Source organism: Anser anser, assembly GCF_964211835.1.
Source record: "Anser anser genome assembly, chromosome: 12".
In the NCBI taxonomy this organism is placed as follows: Eukaryota; Metazoa; Chordata; class Aves; order Anseriformes; family Anatidae; genus Anser; species Anser anser.
The window spans coordinates 22,596,949-22,618,561 of NC_139733.1; the positions used below are offsets into that span (position 1 = coordinate 22,596,949).

The 21,613-nt window shown below is 41.3% G+C and overlaps 1 protein-coding gene across 9 annotated transcripts; it reads left to right on the forward strand.

Moving 5' to 3' along the window:
* On the forward strand, positions 1 to 21,272 carry LOC310880112 (uncharacterized protein). Of its 9 annotated transcripts, XM_083795447.1 has the most exons (10): positions 1,314 to 1,709; positions 1,792 to 1,967; positions 2,167 to 2,341; positions 3,914 to 3,993; positions 6,335 to 6,467; positions 6,628 to 6,678; positions 7,171 to 7,309; positions 8,222 to 9,302; positions 16,098 to 16,694; positions 18,471 to 20,481. In XM_083795447.1, the coding sequence occupies exons 3-6, from the start codon at positions 2,268 to 2,270 to the stop codon at positions 6,644 to 6,646; spliced, it is 306 nt and encodes a 101-aa protein (XP_083651573.1). In that variant the 5' UTR covers positions 1,314 to 1,709; positions 1,792 to 1,967; positions 2,167 to 2,267; the 3' UTR covers positions 6,647 to 6,678; positions 7,171 to 7,309; positions 8,222 to 9,302; positions 16,098 to 16,694; positions 18,471 to 20,481. The 9 variants fall into 9 exon arrangements, 5 of the variants coding, with proteins under 5 accessions (XP_083651573.1, XP_083651574.1, XP_083651576.1 ...); XR_014571394.1 differs by lacking the exons at positions 6,628 to 6,678; positions 7,171 to 7,309 and adding an exon at positions 21,169 to 21,272 and having other exon boundaries at positions 1 to 1,709; positions 18,471 to 18,754; XR_014571395.1 differs by lacking the exons at positions 6,628 to 6,678; positions 7,171 to 7,309 and having other exon boundaries at positions 1,278 to 1,709; positions 8,222 to 8,409; positions 9,180 to 9,302; positions 18,471 to 20,462.
* Positions 21,273 to 21,613: the final 341 nt, after the last annotated feature.

A 21,613-nucleotide genomic window follows, 5' to 3' on the forward strand; every position in this document is an offset into this window, starting at 1 on the left:
GACTGCTGTTCCTTAGCATCACTGAAGTAAAATTGGAAATGGTGATCTTTCCCATGAGGAAAGGAAAGAGCCACATGCCTGTTAGTGCCAGTACTGAGGAATCAGGCCTGATATCACAGGAACTGTTTGCAGAGGTTTGCTGAAGTTGTCTCGTGCTACTTCAAAGCCTTGCTCTTTGCTTAAAATCCAAAATAAGCAGTCAGCCCATTCTCAAGTGACCAAGTGGATATATTTTAAAGTAATTAATTGCTGGTTAATTGCCATGCAGGTTACTATCCTGTATAATCAAATTCCTGGAAATGTTAGCTGCTGTAGTAAGGTAATGAATTTTTGTAAGAAATTGTGTTAACACTGAATGATCCTTAGGTAGCTGCACAGCTTATGCCTAGTGTAGAAATCTCAAAGAGGTGCTCATAAATTTTTTAAAAGCATGAGCTAGCACTGTTTCAGTGGATGAAGTGAATCAAATGAAAATCCTAAAATGAGTTTTTGGGAATCTTCATTAAAATAACTGCTAATGCAAAGTTCTAAGGGATGAGACCTGTACATAATAAAAACAATTAGAAGTCTGAATGACAAATTTCTCTTTTGAAGCAGTATCCACTGAAAAACTGGTCTTGCCCGTCATATATCTGATAGAATTTTAAACCACTTTGCAGTGAAAGGCACTGCCTAGATTTTAGCCACACGTTGCAGTGTGCTCCTTAGTTCTTTGTCAGCTTCTGCGTACCACATGTGGGCTGCAAAAATATCTATCTGCCATAAAACAAGTTGTGGGATTGACTTAGGCTCCAGCAGTAAGATTGCTTTTCTATATCTGAGTGATGAAAAGCAATGTCTGAGCCTGTTTGAGATGTCATCATCAGCAACATCAGAAGCATCCAGTCCAAACGGTAACACCTGATGTGGCTTTCCTTAATCTGCACGGACTAACTGCATCCTGCCTAAGCTTCCAGCTAGCATAGGTATTAGTGACTGCTCTCGAAGGACACTCTTTGTGTATATTCCTATTTTCCTAAAGCAAGTTATGGCACATTAATCGATATTAAACAGTTTATACGAAGCTGTAGGAATTCTGGTGTTGCTTTGATCTGACGCTGAACTGCAGCTATCCCGACGTACTCCCGCTGCAGCAGAGTACTGCCAACCCAGCACAGCACAGCTTGTTGGAGCTGGCAGACACACGTACTGATCACACTGTCTGCATTGCTTCAACCTGCTGGTCATTGGGTTTTCCATTTGGTAACTCCAACACTGCGAATATGTCACTGAAGACTTTGGCTATGTTAGTTATTATGTAAAAACTCAGAAAAGCTTTCTTTGTGATGTGGAAAGCTTCTCCTGAAGCCAGGTGCTGCATCCCAGGGAGATTGTTAACACCTGGGCAGCTTCTGGATCAAGGCCACCACACTTCAAGCCAAAACCCATGCAGGAGCACACAGGTGAATGTGAGCCTCAGCTCTGCTGAAAGTGAGTTACCCCTCTGGTGATGGAGCATTGGCCAGATGGAGGACCTGTGGTCTGCCTGTGGGAGGCCTAGAACAGAGAGAGCACATATATTAAAGCTAATTCTAGTTGCTTTTCAAATCTAAGCTATACTTTTATATGTACTTGGATATTTTAAAAGCCTAAATTAGCATTCAAAGAACTGCTGACAATTTTGGATCCAGATTTTGGTTTTATTTGTCTTCGTGAAAAACTAAGAATGTGTAAGTAGAAATTGGCACTACAAACAGGACAGATTTTAGCTTGTTTAAACTGAGTTTCTAGAATTGCTTTGCTCTTCTTCAGGCTGTGTGAGTTTCCAAATTGGTGCTTCATTCAGGGGAGTAATGCATCATCTGGGCACTGCACTTTGAAGAACATCACCGGCTCAGCTCTGGGCTATTTCCGTGGTGAAATCATGAATCCACTCCGACTGAAGTCCAGCCCTGCATCACTTTCATCAGGCTGGGGTTTTATACCAGGTACCCTCATCTGTGGGAATTTGGATGGGTTCATGGTACTTCATGTGTATTCTGACGGCCTTTCAAGCAATTGCTGACCACACAGCAGCCTCTTTTTGCTGAACTGGTGCAGGGCAGCTTGTAGCACGGGCAGCCAGATGGACATGCTGCAGTTTCCATGCTGATATTCTGATTTTTTCTTTTTCCATTCCGTATTTAGTCTTGGAAGCACGGTAGAGCCTTTACGAGCAAAACTAAACGGCTGAAGCAGAAAGGAAATGTTGGAAGCTTACAACACAGAAAATCAAAAGTTGCTGGTTGATGAGTTTTTTGTACTCTGCGCTGGGTCTTTACATGCCATGTTCTACTGCAAGGGTAAAAGTGATGGAGCAGAGGTCTGTGGGCTTTGCTTTCTGGGGGGCTAACTGGAAAAAAGATGGGTGTCTGCTTGATTGGCTTCAGGGAGGTTGCAGTTTGTAGGTGTTTGCACAGATTTTGAGTTGCTTCCACAAATGTTTGTCCTGTGAACTCCAAACTGGACAGCCTAAACACCTGTGAGTTGTGGAATGTGGGACCCACAGCTGCAGGTTTCTGGCTGTCCTGCTTGCAGGAAACTACCAAACTGGTGTGCCTCAGTTCCCTGGCCGTAAAATAGAGACATCTTTTCTTTATAAGGTGCTTTATTTACAAGAAAGGTGTTAAATATTTAAGTTCATTGTCATTATTATTCATCCAAACTGCCTTTACATATGTATATAAATACATATAAAAATGAATTGTGACTAAGAAAGCTTACATTCAGCTCTGAACTCCGTTTTCTAATAATTTCCAATCAGACACTTACATGTAAGATCTTTGCATTTTTTCCCCTTGGTAACAGGGCTCCTTGGAAGTTCCTTTTTAGTCCTTACCTCTGCACCCAGAGATAGATACAGAGAGGATACAGAAGGAGCTGTGTGCGCCCACTCCACTCACACTGCTCCAAGTGCTTGGTACCACTGATGTCCCAAACAAATATGATTGTGTTTATAAAAACAAGAAAAAAATAGAAAAGAAAGCTTGGGGTGAAGAAAACAAACAAAGAAAGAAAAAGCATTGCAGACCTGTACAGTGAAAATATTTCAATTTTTTTTGGTGCATTTTACCTTCAAGAATCTCCCCCTAAATAATAATAATAATAAAAAAAGACTTGTTTCTGTCTGCTGCATTTAGGAAGTATTTAACCGTAAGTGATTCTCTACATTGTAATCATTTAGGAATACTCTTAAATTAACTTTTGCGATTCTCAGTAGTAGTATTAGTTATGTATAACACTGTTTACAAATTCAGGACACAAGGTTCTGAGGTAAGTTTTCATTTTGATGTTCCTTTCACACTCTTAAGCTTTCGGAAGATTACAGAAATTTGGCCAAGCTGCAGCTAAAATGAGCAAAGGGGAGAGCCATTCTGTTTGATGTCTGTGACAAAACAACTGGGAGGAAGAACAGAAATATGAAAAATCAATATTTCAAAATCTCTGTCTTTTACAAAAGATTTAAAAACAACATCCTCCCTGCCTCTTCCTTTGAGTTTTTGCTGAAAGACATTGTTTTAAGAGAGGCTGTTTTCAAAAAGAAGGGGGAAGGACGAGGCTGGAAAAAAAAAAGAACAATGTACAGTCCTTCTGCAGAGTGGGAGCCCTGGCTCCAAAGGCCAGGGAGGATGGCAGTAGAAATAAAAGCATTCTTTACCCCCTGCAAAGGCTACAGACTCCTGTTGACTGAAACATAGTCATATTTTGTTTACATTTATGTATTTTTTCAGTCTCTGGGATTGCGGGCAAGGGTTTCAACCTCTGACTTCACCCATGAGGTGTAGTAGCTAGAGCTCTGCCTCTAATTTGTGTAACATTTAATTAAAAGGAATAGAATGAGGATTTTTTTGCCCTCTTAAGTCACGCTGTGTTGCATTTGCCCTTTTCTTTGCAGTGAGTATCCATCTCACAGAAGAATCGACAAGCAGGAGTGTCATTGTGATACAAACAAACGGGAAGCCGTGACACGAGAAGGTAACCTTCCTTTACCCGCTTATGAGATGAACCAGACCTGAGATTTTTAAATGAGAAGGTTAAATGACTTGCACCAGAAAATAAAAACAGAAGAATGTATCAAAAGAATGAACTGTAATCACTGTGATTTAGCTGAGCAGTGAGACCGTCTGTAAAAGAGAAATGTGGCTTTGAACATGGAGGAAAAAACAGGAATTAGTCTCAGGGAAGTTTTAATCCTCTCGTGGACATGTTTTCTCCCTAGCCTCCTGCAAAACTAGGTTAATACACCTGCTTATTGTCAGAATGTAATTACTTCAAATGGAACTGAAGATTAAAAGTGCACACTGAAAGCTGCATACTGTTATATTACGATTCGCTCCTCCGTTTAGTGGGGAGCGGGGCTGTTTGTGCCTTAGCTGCTGGCCCGCTGCAGCCGCTGGGAAGTCCCCTCGCCTGCTGCACCTTGCCAAGTGCCCCCGTCCTAAAGGAAGGAGCGAGCAGGGCTGGTCCCCGTTCAAATGCAGTTGGAACTTCAGGGTGGAAAGTTCTTTAGATGTTCCAAACATTTCTAAGAGAAAGAAAACAGTCTAGACTGACCTGTGATGTTTTAAAGCTACAATTTGTCCTGTAAGTGCTTATCCATATTCCAATTTTCAGTATAAAGTAAATATTGACTGCGACATGAAAGGGCAAGTGGTCACCTTTCCCTGTCACCTCCATACAACTACCTGGCTGTGAACAATTCCTCTGGGAACACTTGGTGGAAAGGTTTTGGAGGTATGGATGCCTGGAGAGGGAACATAATTTTTTCAGCATTTCTTCTGAGCTACTCCATGCCACCGAGGACAAAGCCAGCTCCTGACATTGTCACTGCTGCCAAAGTAATTAACTCTTTCATTAGATCCTAAATTACTGGAAGAGCAGACCCTTACCCTGACCTGCTGGCAGCCACACTGCTTCATCAGGGCATCGAGCATTGGCAGGGGCGGAAGCAGGCACTCGGAGAAACCTCTGCATGAGCACCACAGCCAACATGCTCCCTCGTTTAGCTGAGCGTTGGTTAATTAAGTCTGTTCCTTGCACATGAAGCTGTAGTGTGATCTGGCAGAGGTCGGCCTCCTTCCGCAGAGCTGGCGTTCTGGTGAAGAACTTGGTGTTTTGCTGCAGCATCTCTCTGGGTCAGGCGGTGCTGCAGAGCTCTGTCTGCAGCTGCAGGCTTTGGCTTTTACCACGGAGATTCATCTGGGAACAGATGACCGACTTGAGGGCAATTTAGTACTTGCACTGGAGAGGTCTTGCGTGCTGTGAAAGCTTCCTGTGTAATGCTCTCCTACCTTACCATACAAACCCCACCGTGCTGCCTTATTCCAAATTGCAGAGATCTCAGTACAGCCCATCACTACCCTGGCTTCGTAAGCTGCTCTTGGCACCGCATCCCTTGTCCAAGGCAGGTGCTCGAAGACACCAGCCTTGCCTGCCCCCCTCAGCTGTCACACGGCCGCAGTACTTTATGTTGTCAGTCACAACCTGAGTGCCGGGCTATTTACAGTGCACCAGACAAAATCAATATACAGGGAATGAGTCACATTTAGATGTAGTTTGGTTTTGCTGTGTAGAACGCACTGATTCTCTTTCACCAAATGAAGTTCAGCTTTGTGACAAACGTCTGACACATTTTAATAAAAATGGAAGGCTGGCCTGAAAAGTTCCTCAATTTTAATACGCAACAATAACAAGACTAAGGTGAAAAAGCATGGGTAACTTGGGAGGAGAAAGGAGAATTAAGTGCTGTCTGTGCTATTGAAAATTTGCCTCCACATTAATTCTTGGAGACAAATTCAATTTTACCAGCTTCAGAATCATGGCAGGTTACTCTGGAAAATGTCCAACCTTAGAAATTCTTTCAAGGTACAGATACATTGGAAGCGCTCGCACAATTATGGTCACGTTGTCACCTCTGCACTTGAGCATGGGGCTGTGTTCACATCATCATTCGTCATGCTGTAAAGACACCATTGTCTCCATGCTAATTGAAGATGATTTTTAGTTTTTTTTTCTTTTCCTTTCTCCAGCTATGTCTATTATAAAATAGTTGTGAATAAAAACAAAGCAATTTCTATGCGTTAAGTCTTATTTTTCTCTTTAGGAATGGAAATGTGTCTTTAACTCTAGTAGTGATGTTGTTAGATATGCATTTTATGGGGCTCCCATACTGCAAACCCTTTCTATAAATATCCTGAGGATATTTTACATGTTGTATTCTGTGTTCTATTCCATTTTTCCGCATTTGGTGGAAAAGGGGAGATTTAGGGGAGATTTCTTTTAATTATCACCTTTTATGACCACTCCATTTCCCCAGAAAACTTCCTGCCTCCTCTCCTGGCTGTGTTTGAAGAAGGAACCCCAACGTGGCAAAATGAAGCAAATTTCTCCCCCTGGAAGTGTAGAAGTCTCACCCCTGTGCTGTTTGGAGCTGGGACCAGCTGTACAACGTAAGCAGCAGCGAGTACTAACTCCCTGTGCCCCCATCTCCTCTTCCATCTTTATGGGTTGAAAGGTCCACAGAGACATGCACACGGAATACGTACATAGGATAGTGCATAAACTTTTGTGGGCTAGAACTGCATATTTTTGTTTTTATTTTTCTTACAGCTGCTGTGTGGAGAGCTAGTCCTGGTGGAAGCCAGCTTCATAATGGGTGTTGTATGAATAATAAAAGACTGTTGTAAATGCACTGGATGAAATATAAATGTGCTGTATTTTTACAGTTTCTTGATCAAAAGAGCTTATCCATAACCTATTGCAGGAAGGGTTTCATTGATTTAGTGGCTAATACATAGGATTTATATAAATGTTGATACATTTAGTTTGGTCTGAAGCCAAAGGTTTATCCAAAATGCATTTCAAAACAGAACAAGCCCTCAGCTGTAGGCAGAAAACATATGATTTCCTAAAGTGAGAGATTTAGCAATAAAATCACTTAAATACAAAATAAGTCATCCTTCCATACTAGAATAATAATAATATAGGACTTCTTTTAATAAAAATGGGCACAGAAACCAGCATGATTGGTTAAAAAAAAAAAAGTTTTAAAATGAATTTTTTTAGGAAGGGCTTTACAAGTAGGTATTTTTACATGCAAATACAAAAACCAAATGACATTTAAGAAGTTTAATTTCCTCCAATTCCTCACAGGTTCCATGTTTTTTGAAGGAAAGGGTAACACTGTCATAAATCATGAATCATGTTGCTTTACCTACGTTGTGCACTGCATCTACATTCACCAGCTGCCCACTGAAGACTAGCCAAATAGCAAGGACTGGTATAAACCATGGTATGACAAAGGCAGTGAAATACGAAATGCCTACCCAAATTACATCTATTTATACTCTGTAATCTTTGAGCCATGATCCAGAAGACTGGTGATAATCCAGGAATAAATGTGTACCTTTTACACAACATTAACTTACTTTTTTCTAGCTTGTCAAACAGCTTTGGGATTTATTATGTGTTTATTGTATGCCTCACCAGTTTGTTTCCAACTAGGGGACTGCATATTTATTTTTACCTTCCACCTTTGAGCATTGCATTTGGCTTAGTGAAGCATATTTGATAATGGATTTTAGCACTACAAGACTGTAAATTTTGTGCATTATTTGGAACAGAGGGACATGGGGGACCCAGCGGTGCAAGTGCAAGGTAACAGAAAACTGCCACTCAAAGAAAGAGGAAGTTTTCCACTCCAGCAAAGATTAATATATTTTCACAGCATACTATTCATCAGGGCTGTAAAAGTGAAGTTCCAGCTGTTCAGAAGGCTGCTTGTTTACCAAACAGACTTGTACATTTCAAAACTTTAGACAATATTTAGCTACCTACTTGTAGGCAACTGATTTCTCATGTGTCTTCTCGGTAGTTTACTGAGTTAGAGTAGCCAAGAGTATCACGAAAGTTAAGCTAGATAATATTATTCAGTGTTTATAGAATAGTTTTGATGTTCTTTAATGTACCAGGTGCTTGGATTGTTTCCATATTGCTTGCTATTTTCCTAGTTAATACCGTTCATTGATCGTGGTACGCCTGGAATGGAATGGAGCCTAGGAGTGAAACAGAGCCAGCTTCCATCTCAACCCTGTAGTGCTGTTAATGGCTCTTTAAGTAAAAGCTGAACAGTTTTTATTTTAAAGGACTCTGGAACGTACACAGCTAGATTCTCTCTCAGTGAACTGCTACTTCTCTTCTGCAGCTGAATGGGTGCCCAGCGTCATCCCTGCAATTAGAGCCACAGGACGAATACGTACCTGTTGTGCACTGTAAGTGCAAGACCCATGCAGTTTTGGATGGATCAAACTATACGAAGTGAAGTGACTGTCCCGAAGGTCACACTGTGAACTAATGACATCCATTCTCCTTGTTGTTCAGCCTTGTGTTTTGGTAAATGTCGTGGTGGGCTGGGAAAAAGTAAATAGAAAAGGCACTTCACTTTTTAGTGATTCGTTACAGTTTAATTGGGTACGTCCAGTTGAATATCCAGTCAAACGAATTCATACTTTTTGTGGCTACTTTTGTGTCTGGAAGAAAGTTTTGCCATGTCTAAGTTTTTCTGAACCAGACATTTCCAAAGAAAATGGAAATACAACTGGCTCTGGCACCCTTTTTCTGCAGTGTTGCTCAACTGGATTTCTTCTGGAAAATCTGGGCACCGGGTCACAGAGATCCAGTAGTAGGACATGCCTGAAGAGATATAATTGTTGTCTAAACTGTTAAGTTCTGATGAGGTTTGATTCCATTTAATTTCTCAGCTCAACACGTAGCAACAACAAATTTCTTTGGCAACGAAGTCTATGTATTGAAATGGTATCCTCTACCAAGTGCAACGAGGGGGTGGGAATGACTAGGAATTGATATTATTTCTTTAAAGAGTTTATGCTGTCCTCATGAAAATCCCACACAGAAATTGTCACCCTGTTCTTCTCCATGGTTGGAATTAGTTACCCTCTGCGTGGTCAGGAGAAGGACCTGTACCGCATTTCTCACGTGGGAAAAGGCAGGTGGGATGTGGGTTGCCAACGTGAGCACGTTGGGTAACCAGCTGAAGGAACTGGAGATCTGCAGGGTTTTTTGTTTGTTTGTTTGCTTTTTGTTTGTTTACTTCTTCTTAAATTTATCCTTTTGTTCTAATTTGCTCTGTCCTTTCAAACCAGAGTTGAATGCTGGCCTACAACAGAATTTACTGGCGTAATCATTTATATCAGAGAACCAAATGAAGCATTTTCCTTGCATAAGTTACTGTGAAGGCAGACATATGGCATGTATTTAAGAGCTGGGTAAGTTCCTGAAGTAAGTGTTAAATAGAAAATCAGTGCAATAAGTGTATCGCTCTTCTTTTTAATGCTAATATAGATACAGCTACAGATTTTGGCTCCTTTATGGGTTGTCATGAAGTGCAGTGATTGAATTATACTGTTTCCCATCACTTTCTCTTTAATTAATTCTGGATCAAATTCTGCCACGTTTGTTAGTTGTAGCTGCTTTCTCTAAGGGAAAGAGGTTGGAAATATTGCCAAAGCAATTTTGGATTAAATGAAAAGTTTATCAATAAACTGTCTCAATGATGAGATCCCAAAGTGCTTTGAAGAGAAGTAGTGTCCATGCTTACCACTCCTGAAATGATGGGACCACTGCAGTGGGCAATTTCTCGTGCACAGCATGCAGGAGGGGGAAATGCTGCTCTGCAGGGCAAGCTGCCTGGCTGGGTTGAGGCGGAGGCGTCAGGGTTGTCCAAGGCTGCAGAAGGTGTTTTGTCGCCTTCCGGCACGGGTGGTTGGAAGGTGCCAGCCTCCCTTGGAGTCAACGGACTTTTAATGTTCTTGGCTATTTCAGACTATATTTAGCAAGCAGGATCAGACACCATGTGGAGCAACTTTAAAATCAATAGAAAACGAGTAACTGATGCAAAGTCATTTTTATAGACTCTGTTCTGTTTTTTATAGATTTTGTGTAAAACAATTGGATTAACCTTGTTGCCCTGTGATTGTTCCATTTTGCTGCAAATAAAACCAAAGTAAAATCTTACTATACTTTTAGGAAAAGGAATTTTACATGCAGATGCAAATATATGTTAGTATTATAGACCTTGCTGAGTTTTTTTGTTGGTTAGTATGCTTATTTTTTAATTTGTTGGTTATTAGGACTTTGTGAAGCCTGTCTTGATGTCCTCACATGTTCTGTGGGATTGTGATGCACAAAATGGCTCGATATATGTTATGATTAATGTTCTGGGGGAACCTGGTCATAGTTATGGAATTACTGTGTGTTTGATGGTCCTGACACAGCAGATAATTTTCCCCTATTTCCCATGGCCCAGCAGACACAAGATTTAGATGTGCTGACACACTGCAAGAAGAGTTCTGCTTAGGAGGATTCCCAGCCCTGGCCAGCTAAGCAGAGATGTTGTGATGGTGTGGATAAGCTTAAATAACTGCTCTGGCCATGGCAAGCTTATCTAAATTAAAACCTGGCTTGCAAACCCTTTGGAGTCTTTCCCATCACTACCACAAAAGCCCATATTTAAAAAAAGAAAATGAAACGTTTCAGTTTTCAATTTCAAATGAGTACAGTCATTCTGGTTCTAAAAAATTAGATGGTAGATTATTAGAAATTGCTTTCATGTCCAAAAATGACTTACAGCAAAATTCCGCATTTTATTCAAAGTAAACAAAAACCTTCAACCCCTTCCTGGTAGAAAATGGTGGGAATACCAACAGAGATGGTAAGTCTCAGTTTCCCATTTTCTCTGGACACGCTCACCATTTTATGTTTCTGCTGCAAAACCGTAGCAGGCGCAGAGCAGAGCACTGAATGCTCAGGCTCAGGCTTTTTTGGTTGATGACCACACTCTACCATTATGCACAATGCCACTCGATTTAGCAATTTGTAAAACTTGATCCGATGCCTATGGCAGCTGATGCGAGCTCGGAAGGACGTCAACATGCCCTGCAGCCCCAGCCAGATAATTTGTACGGAGGCTGCATGCCACGGGCAAAGCGTCCCTGCAAGGTGTCGGGGCGGCCACGCTGGGTGCCAGGCAGCACGCGAGGGGATGTTACAGGAGCCTGTTTTCAGCGTGAACCAAAATTACGTTCTCGTCAGACTTGTCTGAGGTGTGATTTGGAAATCAAGCACCCAACAAGTTTGCTGTATCTCTGCCAAGAGGCTCCAGGCTTAATTTAGTCAACATTCTGAATTAATTTTCTTTTTAAATGGATGCTTTCTTAAAATATAGGGGGGAGATTTTTTTGCTGATAAGATTGTTCTGTGAACCGTTCCTAATGAGCTGCTATGTCATTCCCTCGTGCTTTCCATTTGTCTTGCTTAGACTGCTTCAGTTTTAATATTCCAGTCCTTTACTGCCTGTTAATAATATTTATTTATACTGGGACCTTCTTAAAATATTTTTAAAAGCTGTTAGAAAGCAAAACGTTTTATTTATTTGTTTACATTCTCTTTTGTTCAGGTGAGTGGATCTACAAATTATTTTAACCTCTTTTATCTGTTTCCGTAAGGTTTATGAGTGCAAATTTCATTTTCCACACGTGTTCTTTTCTGGTTCCCCAGAGCCCATTCTTTCACCCCTCTAGGCTCACACACGCGGTTTGCGGGGCTCAGGGAGGCCTGGCAGCCCCAGGGCCACCCATGGCTCTAGCTCTAAGGCAGGGCTTCCAGCCTGCAACCTGCAGAGCAGCGTTTGGCTCTGAGCAAAGCAACCTGGTCTTTGAGCACACAGCTGCAGTTCACATGAGATTCTCCCAGTGTAGCAATGATCCCACGTAATAATTTTCCTAATCAGTTTTATTTTATTAATCGTATATACGTTTTTATTTCTGTTTTAAATCTGGCCACAGTAAAGATAAAGCCGTGCTTGTGTTAAAAACTTGTTTGATTATCCTGATGGAGCTGGAGCACTGTAATCTCCACACTGTATGCAATGTATGCCGGCACTGAAGTACCTTTCTGCGCTCAGGAAACAGAACAGCTATTGCGTTACCATTGACGGAGATGTTTTGCATAAATAGCTATCTGTAGCATTATAAATGCATTAGACATTTTTTGTTTGCTTAGTTTTGTATGGGTCTATGAGCACAATTTGCTCAGGCCCTGCAGAGTTTGCCGTGTGGGCAGCAGCTGGAAGAGAAGGCAGGGACGTGTCTGGAGCAGGGCACAGGTCCTCTTACCACAGGAAAGCATTTGTGTGGGCACAGGAAATATTTATAACTTCTTGGTAACCATTTTATAAGGTGCCTTTAAAACCAGAGGGGAGAGCACCAAGGGGAAAAAAAAACAATACACACAACCACTCTCAAGAGAAAATCAAGACATTTAAAAGTGCTTCAGGCCAAAACAAGGCTTTTATTTTCTGAGCGCCTTATTCAAGGTGATTCCCAGGGACCTGAACATCTTAAAACATGGCTGTGATTAGGATTTTTGTTTGGCCAAGGATCTTTTGCTAATGTTTTGTGGGATTCCCATAGCTAGTTTATGTCTTAAGTGATCTATTGCAATTCATCCCCATTCTGTTGCGCATCTTTTTACACATCCTGTGAGAAAAGATCGGATTCTTGCTCACTGCTGGGCTTCCAGCACGGGGTACCACAGTACCTCCCATCTGTCTTTCAAAGTTCTGTTAAAAATGACTGCTTCCTTGTTCTGGTGTGTGCTGGGGGGCTGAGGGCCCAGTGCCAGTGGGATGCCCTCGGGTGATGCCCCCACAGCCGATTTTGTCTCACTGGCACTCCTCGCTCGCTGCCTCTATAAATCTCAGCTAGAGGTTTTCAGCTTCCCAGTATCTTCTAAGGAATTGAGTAAATTAGAAAAACTATTCAAGCAAGAGCTTTCCTCTCCCCGAGATCAGGTAATGCTATACTCCATATTTATCTGAGGAAGGAAGAACTTTCACAACCCAGTGATTCCACTTTTTATTCTTTTTAAACTATAAAGTATCATAATATTGTTTAATAGTGTCATACTTATATTTCATGGTCTGATCCACTTTTCTTTTCCATTCCCATTGTATTTTATGTGGTTTGAAGTCTCAGAGCCTGGAGTCTGTGCTCATGAGGCAGCCTTCTCCCTGCACCACGTGAATAAAGCAGCGTTCAGGCATTCATTAGGAGTTTCTCTTTTATTTTACTGAAACAGTGCACACTTTGTGCTGTAATGAATTGTAACGTCCTGCGCATAATGTATATATTCTTTACATTTTCCATTATCTACTTCGCAGCATAGCGCATTTGTCACTGGTTTTCTTTCCTTTTGGCTTAATGAGAATCTCTTTTTTTTCAGTACGCTGTTTCTGTCCTTTGTGTCTAATCTGTGCCCTCTATTTCTCTCCCCCGTTGGAGATAAAGCTGCATTTTGCTGCTGTTGCAGTCCCAGGCAGGTTGGATCAAGGCAGGGCCCCGACTCACGGCCTTTCCCTGCATCCCGGGAGGGCCTGGGGGAGGCCGGCCTGTGAGCCGGGACAGGGCGGCCTAATCTGGTGCTCTCCCATGCTCTGCCGAGGCTCTTTCAGACCCCGATCCTGTTGATTTTATCTTCTGTAAACGGAGAAGGGGGCAGGAGGGGGAAGCTAAGCTGGTGACTGTGGGAGATTTCAGAAAGGGTACCCAAGAAGGAGGATTTCAAAGTGTGATGTGCCCCCGTGTTAGCCGTAGGTGTGTACATGGTATGGTCAGTGCTCTGAGAAGGGAATTTCCTGGGGATGTGAATGGGAAGTGGTGTCCCACGGAACGCTAAGAGTTCCTGTATGTGCTGCTTTGGTTCTGGCACAGTAACAGGGCTCGTAGCTCTGCCTCCATAACTGGCCTCGCTGAGGCCAGAGGCTGAGGCACACGACACGTCCCCGAGGGATGTCCCACTAGAGCAGGGCGTTGTGAAGTGGAGGCTGCACGGAGATGTTAGCCCGGAGGACGTGCTGCTTTACCAAATAGGGCCGCTTATTCGAGAGGAGTAATCCAAATGCCATCCTTGTACGTGGCAAACATCAGCAGGGATGAGAGGAAAGCTGCATTTCTGTGGTGGTTGTTTCCCAGAAAGCCTTATCACATAGGCTTCTTCTTATATGGCTGCAAAGAACCCATTCTGTTCTTGTTTTCAGCTCCATCTGACTGGCTGTTACTTCCCTGGGGCCTCATCGGCCCTTTCCTGGTGCTCCTTACAGAGCTGGGGAGGGAAGAGCTCTCTACAGAGGAGCACAGGAACATGTGGTGTGTTGCTCTGGTTCAGCACCTCTAATGAATAAGGAAAACTGAACCTTGTCTGGGGCTTGCAGTGATATTTCACTGTAGAGAGGTATGTTTGGTCGGTGGTGCATTCAGATGTACTTCATTGTACTGCAAATAAGAGGAACATTGGAATAGGAAGGAACTGCACAGTAACGTCTGCGGTCTTTTCCACTGTTGGAGGGCTGAGATGCAGAGAGGAAAAGAACGATCCAGGAGATTTTCATGACCTACCTCTGTGCTGCAGTTGCACAGAAACACTGAAATGTTACCTGGGCATGTACAAGGGAACCACACATAAGCTCTGAAGGCAGCACAGGGGCCTGGCTTGTAACTTTATCCTTCCTGGTGCCACAGAACACTTCTCGAATGTTTCTATTTTGAAACTTGTTTGGATTCTGATCTCTCCAGCCTGACTGGTATCTTTAAATCCAAAGAAATCCACCTTTAGCAAGTGGTCAGTAATCTGTTGTTTATCCCCTGTGCAGTGTGCTCCCTGTACTATTTATTCTGCCTCTGCTGCCATGACACTTGGTCTATGTCTTTCTCCTTTTTTCCCTTAAGCCTCGTCTCCTCTCTTCTACTTTTATAAATGACTGAAACGATAGTTTTCATTTCCAGTAGCACACTTTGGCAGGGTGGGCTGGAGGAGTTTTTGAGTATAATAATATTTTTCTGTAGAGATTCATTTGCCTATGTTTTAATTAATGCTCAAGCCAGGTAAGTTGTTTCTTTCTAGAAAACAGCGTTTGCTCCATCAGCGCTGATCTGTGCACAACTGTTGCTATGCAGCAACCTCAACTTCGTTTTTTTTCAGACTTTGTTTTGAGCAAACTCCAAAAAATCCAGATTTCTGTTGCCTGTTTTTCTTTGCTGGGGAAATGTTGTAATGCTACCATCTATGCTATTGTAAGAAAAAAAAAATGCTTCCCACCCACTGCAAAGAATCCAGCAAATAAAGTGGGAGGGGGGACACAACTTTGAAAAGAAAAGGCAAAAAATGTTGTATTCTGCACAATAATTTTCTTGTTTGTTTTAACTGTGTCTTTTGAGGTTCTGATTTCTTTGACTTCATGTTTAGCATTCAAGCTAGTGGAAGATATGATTCTTTCATTTAGTCTGTGAAATAGGTAAATATCCTTTTCATTTATTTTGAAGGAAAATGAGGATGCATAGCAAATGTAACAGTCCTCAGAGAGTAAAATGGTTAACTGAAAAATGCATGCATGGTTTTCTTGCATTCATAATATTGCTATTAGTATTGGTTTTGAATTTTGGAATGCCATTTTTTTATTTAATAGTAAGTTTTTGTTTGTTTGTTTGAACAGGCAGAGTTGGGTAATGCAAAGGCTGTCTATTTTCATGCAAAAAAAATGCAAATGGAGAACAGGCAGAAAGTTCATGCTTAGTATATATAAGGAGTTTTAACATGTTATGGTACACTGCAGTTTCTTCTAGTGAGTAATTGCGTTTTGTTAAAACCAAGCTGTTTTCCTTCCTTTCCTCTCCATTGGATAGAGGAATACTGTCTTTTAATTTTGATCTGTCCTTTTATAACCCACCAGATCATACTTTTGAATGGGCTTTTAGTGAAATAAAAACAGATTAAGTTAGCAGATTAACAGGAGCTAGGGATGTTGTGCATCAAATTATGCTATCACAGATTGTTATAAAAATTCCTGAGAATGTGAATTTAGGTTACCTAGTTGGAGAGAGTGTTTTTGAGTTTCTCAGTTAAAATATGATGGTGAAAGGGGTTAAAAAGAGGGAGGCAGAAAGAAAGGAGAAATTCAGAAGAATACTGGGAATGCAATTTCTGTTACTGTCTATTTCAATGTGCAGAAGTTCAGTGTCCCTCTGAAGGAAAGAGCGGAGGCAGCTGTGGCAGAACAAGTGCAGAAATCCCTCCTCTTCCTCATGCCCTCTCTCTCCTCCCTGGAATGTGCTCCCAAGCAATGCCACAGCAGATCCTGCAGCATCGAGGGAATTATCGCAGGTCAAGTGGGGACACGTTTTCTTTAGTGTCCCCCTAAGAAGGAAAAGGTCCCTTGCCCGAAGAGTGCACAACCTGACTAATCCTGAGGTGATCAGATGGGAGCTGACAATTGGGTTTTGACAGCTGGGTGCACAGAAGAGGGTCAGGAAGTGCCAAAAGATCGCTTTGGTCTTGGCCACGAGCCTTCTTCCCAAAAACTGAAAGCAAAACACTTGATTTACTGAAGCATTCAACAGAGCAAGCGTGATTAGCTTCACCTGAATATTGATGTTGCTGAAGCTTTGTTCCACCTGAAGAAGGGCACTGTATTTGAGGAAAATTTCCTGCTGAGGTTATAACGAAAGCAAGCAGTGTTGAACTGCCTGTGGTGTAGTGGAAGCTCAAGTGAATGGCCTGAAGATTAATCCAATTGCCATTTATGATAGAAATGTCATCTGAAGCTAGTAAGTATATTCACGCTCAAGTTCTGCATGTAGTAAACCCAACCTGATCTAAGTTTCCCTGCTAACTTTTGACTCACCTTTACAGAAGTATTACCTGTTTACAGTTGCCCTGTTTTTGCACTTGGTGTCTGAAATTCGAAGTCCATACCTGGCTTGAGTGCAGAACAATGTGAAGGGTGATTAAAATTTCAGTGGGGTTATACAGATTGTCTTGTTTCAAACATGTGTCATCTACATTTTCTGGCAACCTAAGTCAAAACTGTGTTTTACTGATGCCTTATCAATAAACATCTTAAGCATCCAGGTGTTGACATGAAGTTTGTTTTGTTGAAACTGAAAAGTCGGAATTAGAAATTACAACTCATTGTCCCCATTTTGTTAAATAACAAAGGTGATCTTCTCGGTATGATTCTTAGTGTCACATTTTTGGTCTCAGCCAGACCTCCGTAGGGTTCAGAGCCTTTGATGTCATTACATATTGTACATTTCACAGAGCCTTTGTCTTGGAGGAAAATTTCTGGCTGACATATACACACACTCTCATGCATATATGTGCTGTCAAAATATTACGTGCCATCCTAAATTATTTGGTAGCAATGGGAAAAACACCTGCTTGCTGAGTACCTTCCTTTCAATTATCTGCAAGATTTTTTGAGGGAGATACATTATTTAAAATAGTAATGACAACCTGATGTAAAAAAGAGGTAATTTTTTATTCTTCTTGTTCCACTACTTGACGTTAGGGTACATTGCTCTGTATCCTATTCAATCACATACAAATGGCTTTCACAAGGTGAAGCAAACACATACTATTCTTCAAGAATTATACCCATGTATATGATATGTAAAACCTTTTAGGCATTACTGCACAGCAAATGCTGCCTTTTAATTATGAATACATATAAAATATGCAAAAAGATAAAGTTGACATGAGCAATGAGAAAGCAGGAACATGAAATGTCTGTCTTGAAACCACTATGCTTTTATGTGCAGTGCTAATTTCTGAAAATGAATTAGCATGATAATGTTCCAAGGGGCATTTTAAATATCTTGAAATCTTTGGGACTTCAGATTGTTAGTCAGCTCTATTCTTGAAGTTCACATTTTTGTATGGCTACTAAATAGCATATATTATTTCACATTTTCATATGTCTAGATACATAACTTCTTTAGATACATAGCTTTATCATATGCAGAACATTTTAAGGTTCTTGCGTGTAGGATTTTGTAGTCATTGTTGCTTAGCAGTTTTATGAGATGACAATACTGATCCCTGTTACAATACTATGATCTATGTAAACTCAAATACATAAATAGGGGCACTATATTCCTCTTACGCATCTTTGCAAACATAATTCAAGGGAGCAGGAGTGTGAAATTGCTTTTTAGGCTATAAGGATGTCTGCTATCGTCTGTGTCAGGGGTGTGTGAAACAGAGGGCTTCTGCCAAAACAGTAGCCATCAGTTTGTTTGGAGGGTGGGACTGGGGTGGAACCAAGGTCGGCTGAGGCAGCGGAGGAGGCATCCATCCAGGTGAGTGTGAGCAGTGGCACAACAAGGAGGAGGTGATGGCAAGTGGAGCTGTCTGATGTGTTTTGGGTAGCTGGGACTGCACAGAGGGATCACCTTGTTTTAAGGACAATCCTGAGCTAGGGAGGTCAATGGGAGTACAACTGGCCCTGAGCTCTGCTGGGCAAAGTGAGGCTGAAGAGGGCTTCTGCTGTCACTCTTGGCTCAGCTGTGTCAGTGCTTTTTTTTTTTTCTTTTTTTCCCTAGGAAAAGCTGAACTGTGGAAAGCTTCAGATGTTTCAAGACATTTCAGTTCACTTGTTTCTGTACCAGACATCTCACTAGACTGAATGAAGTTCAATTAACTCCAGAGATGTCCTTGTCCGGAAAGAAAGCAGCTGCAAAGCAGGGCTTGCATGAAGAAAGGGGATGGAAGCAGCTCCAGCTTGCTAGCGAGAATGGAGATGTTTTTATGACATCTGGTGGTCATAAAATCACAACTACTATAAGTGAAAATGGCAATTGAAAACCTCATGAGAAAATTATTCCTTGTAAGTCATGCATACATGCATATACGTACCGTACATGTATATCTGCATACAGAAGTGTTATATTGGATTTGTAAGTTTACTACCATCTGTTGCTTTGGGTCTTTTGCATATTTATTATATGGAGTTAAATACCATGATGATATTTAGAGAAAAAAAAGAACTATAAAATATTATAGATGGGGGAAAAAAGTAATCTTTATTTAGCTAGGAAATGTAATTTAAGTTAGTGTAGAATATTTTCACATAAAGATTCCATAACTTGGCCCAGGTTCAGCAACTCTTGAGATTACTGCACATATTTTCACTTACAGCATTCACTGCGTTCAGCCCAACAGCACCAGTCGTGTTGTTCCTATGCCTTTGTGTTCTTTATTCTAACGGTTTTAAACCAGAAGGGAATTCCTCTGTGTGCTGTAGGCACTGGGATGGAGATGTGTCAGGACTTTTTTGCTTTATTACTGGCCCTAGGAAATACATACTTGCTAATGCACAATATGATGTCCTGTAACAGTGGCATTGGATATGGGGGTGGAATATTGACGTGGCTGGTGTAATTAAAAAGACAGTTTGTAAGGCTTCATTTGGGCTAAATGAATGCAAATATTAATATTGGCTTCAGCTGGCTTGGATTGGGCCCATTGTATATCATGCCCTCTATGAAATTCTTGCTATAAATGTAAAGACTTCATAATGCTAATAACTTTTATTTTTAACAAATGATATTGTTGGGTCTTGCCTGACCTAAATTATTATGATAGTAAGAAATGCAAAAATACAAGTTAAATTACTCTTTAGCAGAAATTTCAGGCAATGGACACTTTTCCATGAATATTTCATACAAAGCTATAAATAATTCTGTTGGATTTTGAAGATCAGAAAGTGACTACTTGGATGATGTAGGGCATTTATGTAAGCCTTATCGCTTTGTGCATGCTGGAATAGACAGATTCATTCATGGAATTCAAGTCATGTGTTGGTAAAAGTGACAGTTTTCCTTAAATTTCTTTTAAATAGCTATTTGTTTCAATTGCTTGAGACAGAAATCGACAAATACAGCACTGTCATTCGCCTTTGTTGTTACCTGAGCTGCACCTACTGAAATGTTTTTCACAAAGCTTTCAAATTTTAAGAATGTTTTATTCATTATTCTAATACTAGTGCTGAATATATTGCGCTCATATAATACGTGTTGGTTAGATTACTCAAATGTAGGTCTCTCCTAACCTTCATCGAAATACAAAAATCAACGTAAACTGATTGAATTTGCCTCCTTCTGAACTGACTTGGATGGGTTTTCCTGTAAACAGTGGTAATCTCCTCATACTGACTGGGGAGGGTGGGGGGAAATAAGACCTAGAATCGTTTTTCTTTTATCCAGTTAATAGAAAAAAATTAAAAAGGTGCTTAGTTTTGCCATCGAGCCCTAATAAGAAGACAAAATTAATACCTGAAATTTGGATATTCGGAAAGGAGAAACCTCTTGATTCTTGAATGCTACTTGCCATCAGTGTGGTTGTTACAGCAGCTTCCGCATGCCCAGTTCCTCCCCGCACTCCTTCCCCAAAGCCAGCTCCGTCCCAGCTTCCTTCTTCTGTGCTCGGGCATGTGCCGGTGTCTGGGGCCGGCTGTCCTGCAAGGGCTTTGCGGACAGGACTTTCCATCTAAAAATATATATATATTAAAAAAAAAAATATATATATATATACACACAAGTAAAATAATATCTAAAAAAAAAAAATACCTAAAAAATATAGTCCCCCTGTGACTTGGGGCAGCTGCTCCGCCAGCAGCCCCGCTGTTCTCCCTGCTTGCCTACAGCTTTGTGAGCAGGTTCCCCCTGAGCCTTCCAAAAGCAGGTCTGTGAGCAGGACTCCCAGGGTTTTTAAGGTACCGCATGGCTAGCCACAAGGAATGATGTGGGCTGGTGCAGAGGGGAGCGTAGTGCTGTGCCCCCTGGCAAGGACCCACCCTGGGGTGACAGCCCCGGCCCCGCAGAGCCCCTGGGCTCAGAGCTGGGGGGTCCTGCACAACAGCCTCTGCTTTTGGTCTTCATCAGCACTGGGTGTGAGTAGCATTATTAAAGTCATCCCATGGAAAACAACAGGCAATGAATAAATGGCCATAGTTTTAATCTTCTGTTCTCTTTGTGGTATGTATTACTTGTTCAAAACAGATCCTGCTTTACCATGCACAATTTGTCAGAAACTGCAATGGTCATTCAGCTATTATTTTTTTTCTCCTCTGCTTAGATTTTTGCCATGGTAAAAATAAGATCCTTTATAGCATTTCCAAGCTGTATTTCATTACCATTTTTCTGAATTTATACGATCTCTTTTGTAATGCCAAATGTGCTCCTAGTATATGATAAATCTGTGCAACAGGAAAGAACTTTTCTGTTTCTCTTCTTCTTACAGCTAATCCTTTAGTATGACAGAAAATGTTACTTGCATACTGATTCAATAGATGCCACAAAACAAGAACAAAGCAAAATGAGCTAGAAAGTCAAGCAAAATTACCAGGCCAGAATCAAGAAGATAATTTATATGAAACAACATTCACATTGGTGTGAAAGCACACCGGGTAGCAAAAAGATCTGCCGTGAGACGTTTGGGTGAAACACTGAGGTGGGATGGGAAGGATCTGTCCTCCCAAGTGAGAGTCCAGAGAAGTGGATTCTCCCACAGTAATAAGAATTGTAACAGAATTATTATGTGAATTGGATGTAATTTAAAGAAATCGGGAAAGCTGATATGCTGGAAACCCTATCCCCGCTGATTTAAAATTTTTAATTTACTGCTGTTGCCATGCGTGCCTCTCCTCAGTGCCTCCAGCAGCCATTGCACTGCTTTGGAACGTGCC

What these genes read in the sequence shown, in the direction of transcription:
- LOC310880112 (XM_083795447.1), top strand. Translation starts at nt 2,268, where the DNA reads ATGAGTTTTTTGTACTCTGCGCTGGGTCTTTACATGCCATGTTCTACT. An exon ending in GTAAAAGTGATGGAGCAGAG is followed by an intron (nt 2,342 to 3,913) that starts GTCTGTGGGCTT and finishes TTTTCTTTGCAG; the next exon opens with TGAGTATCCATCTCACAGAA. An exon ending in GGAAGCCGTGACACGAGAAG is followed by an intron (nt 3,994 to 6,334) that starts GTAACCTTCCTT and finishes CCATTTCCCCAG; the next exon opens with AAAACTTCCTGCCTCCTCTC.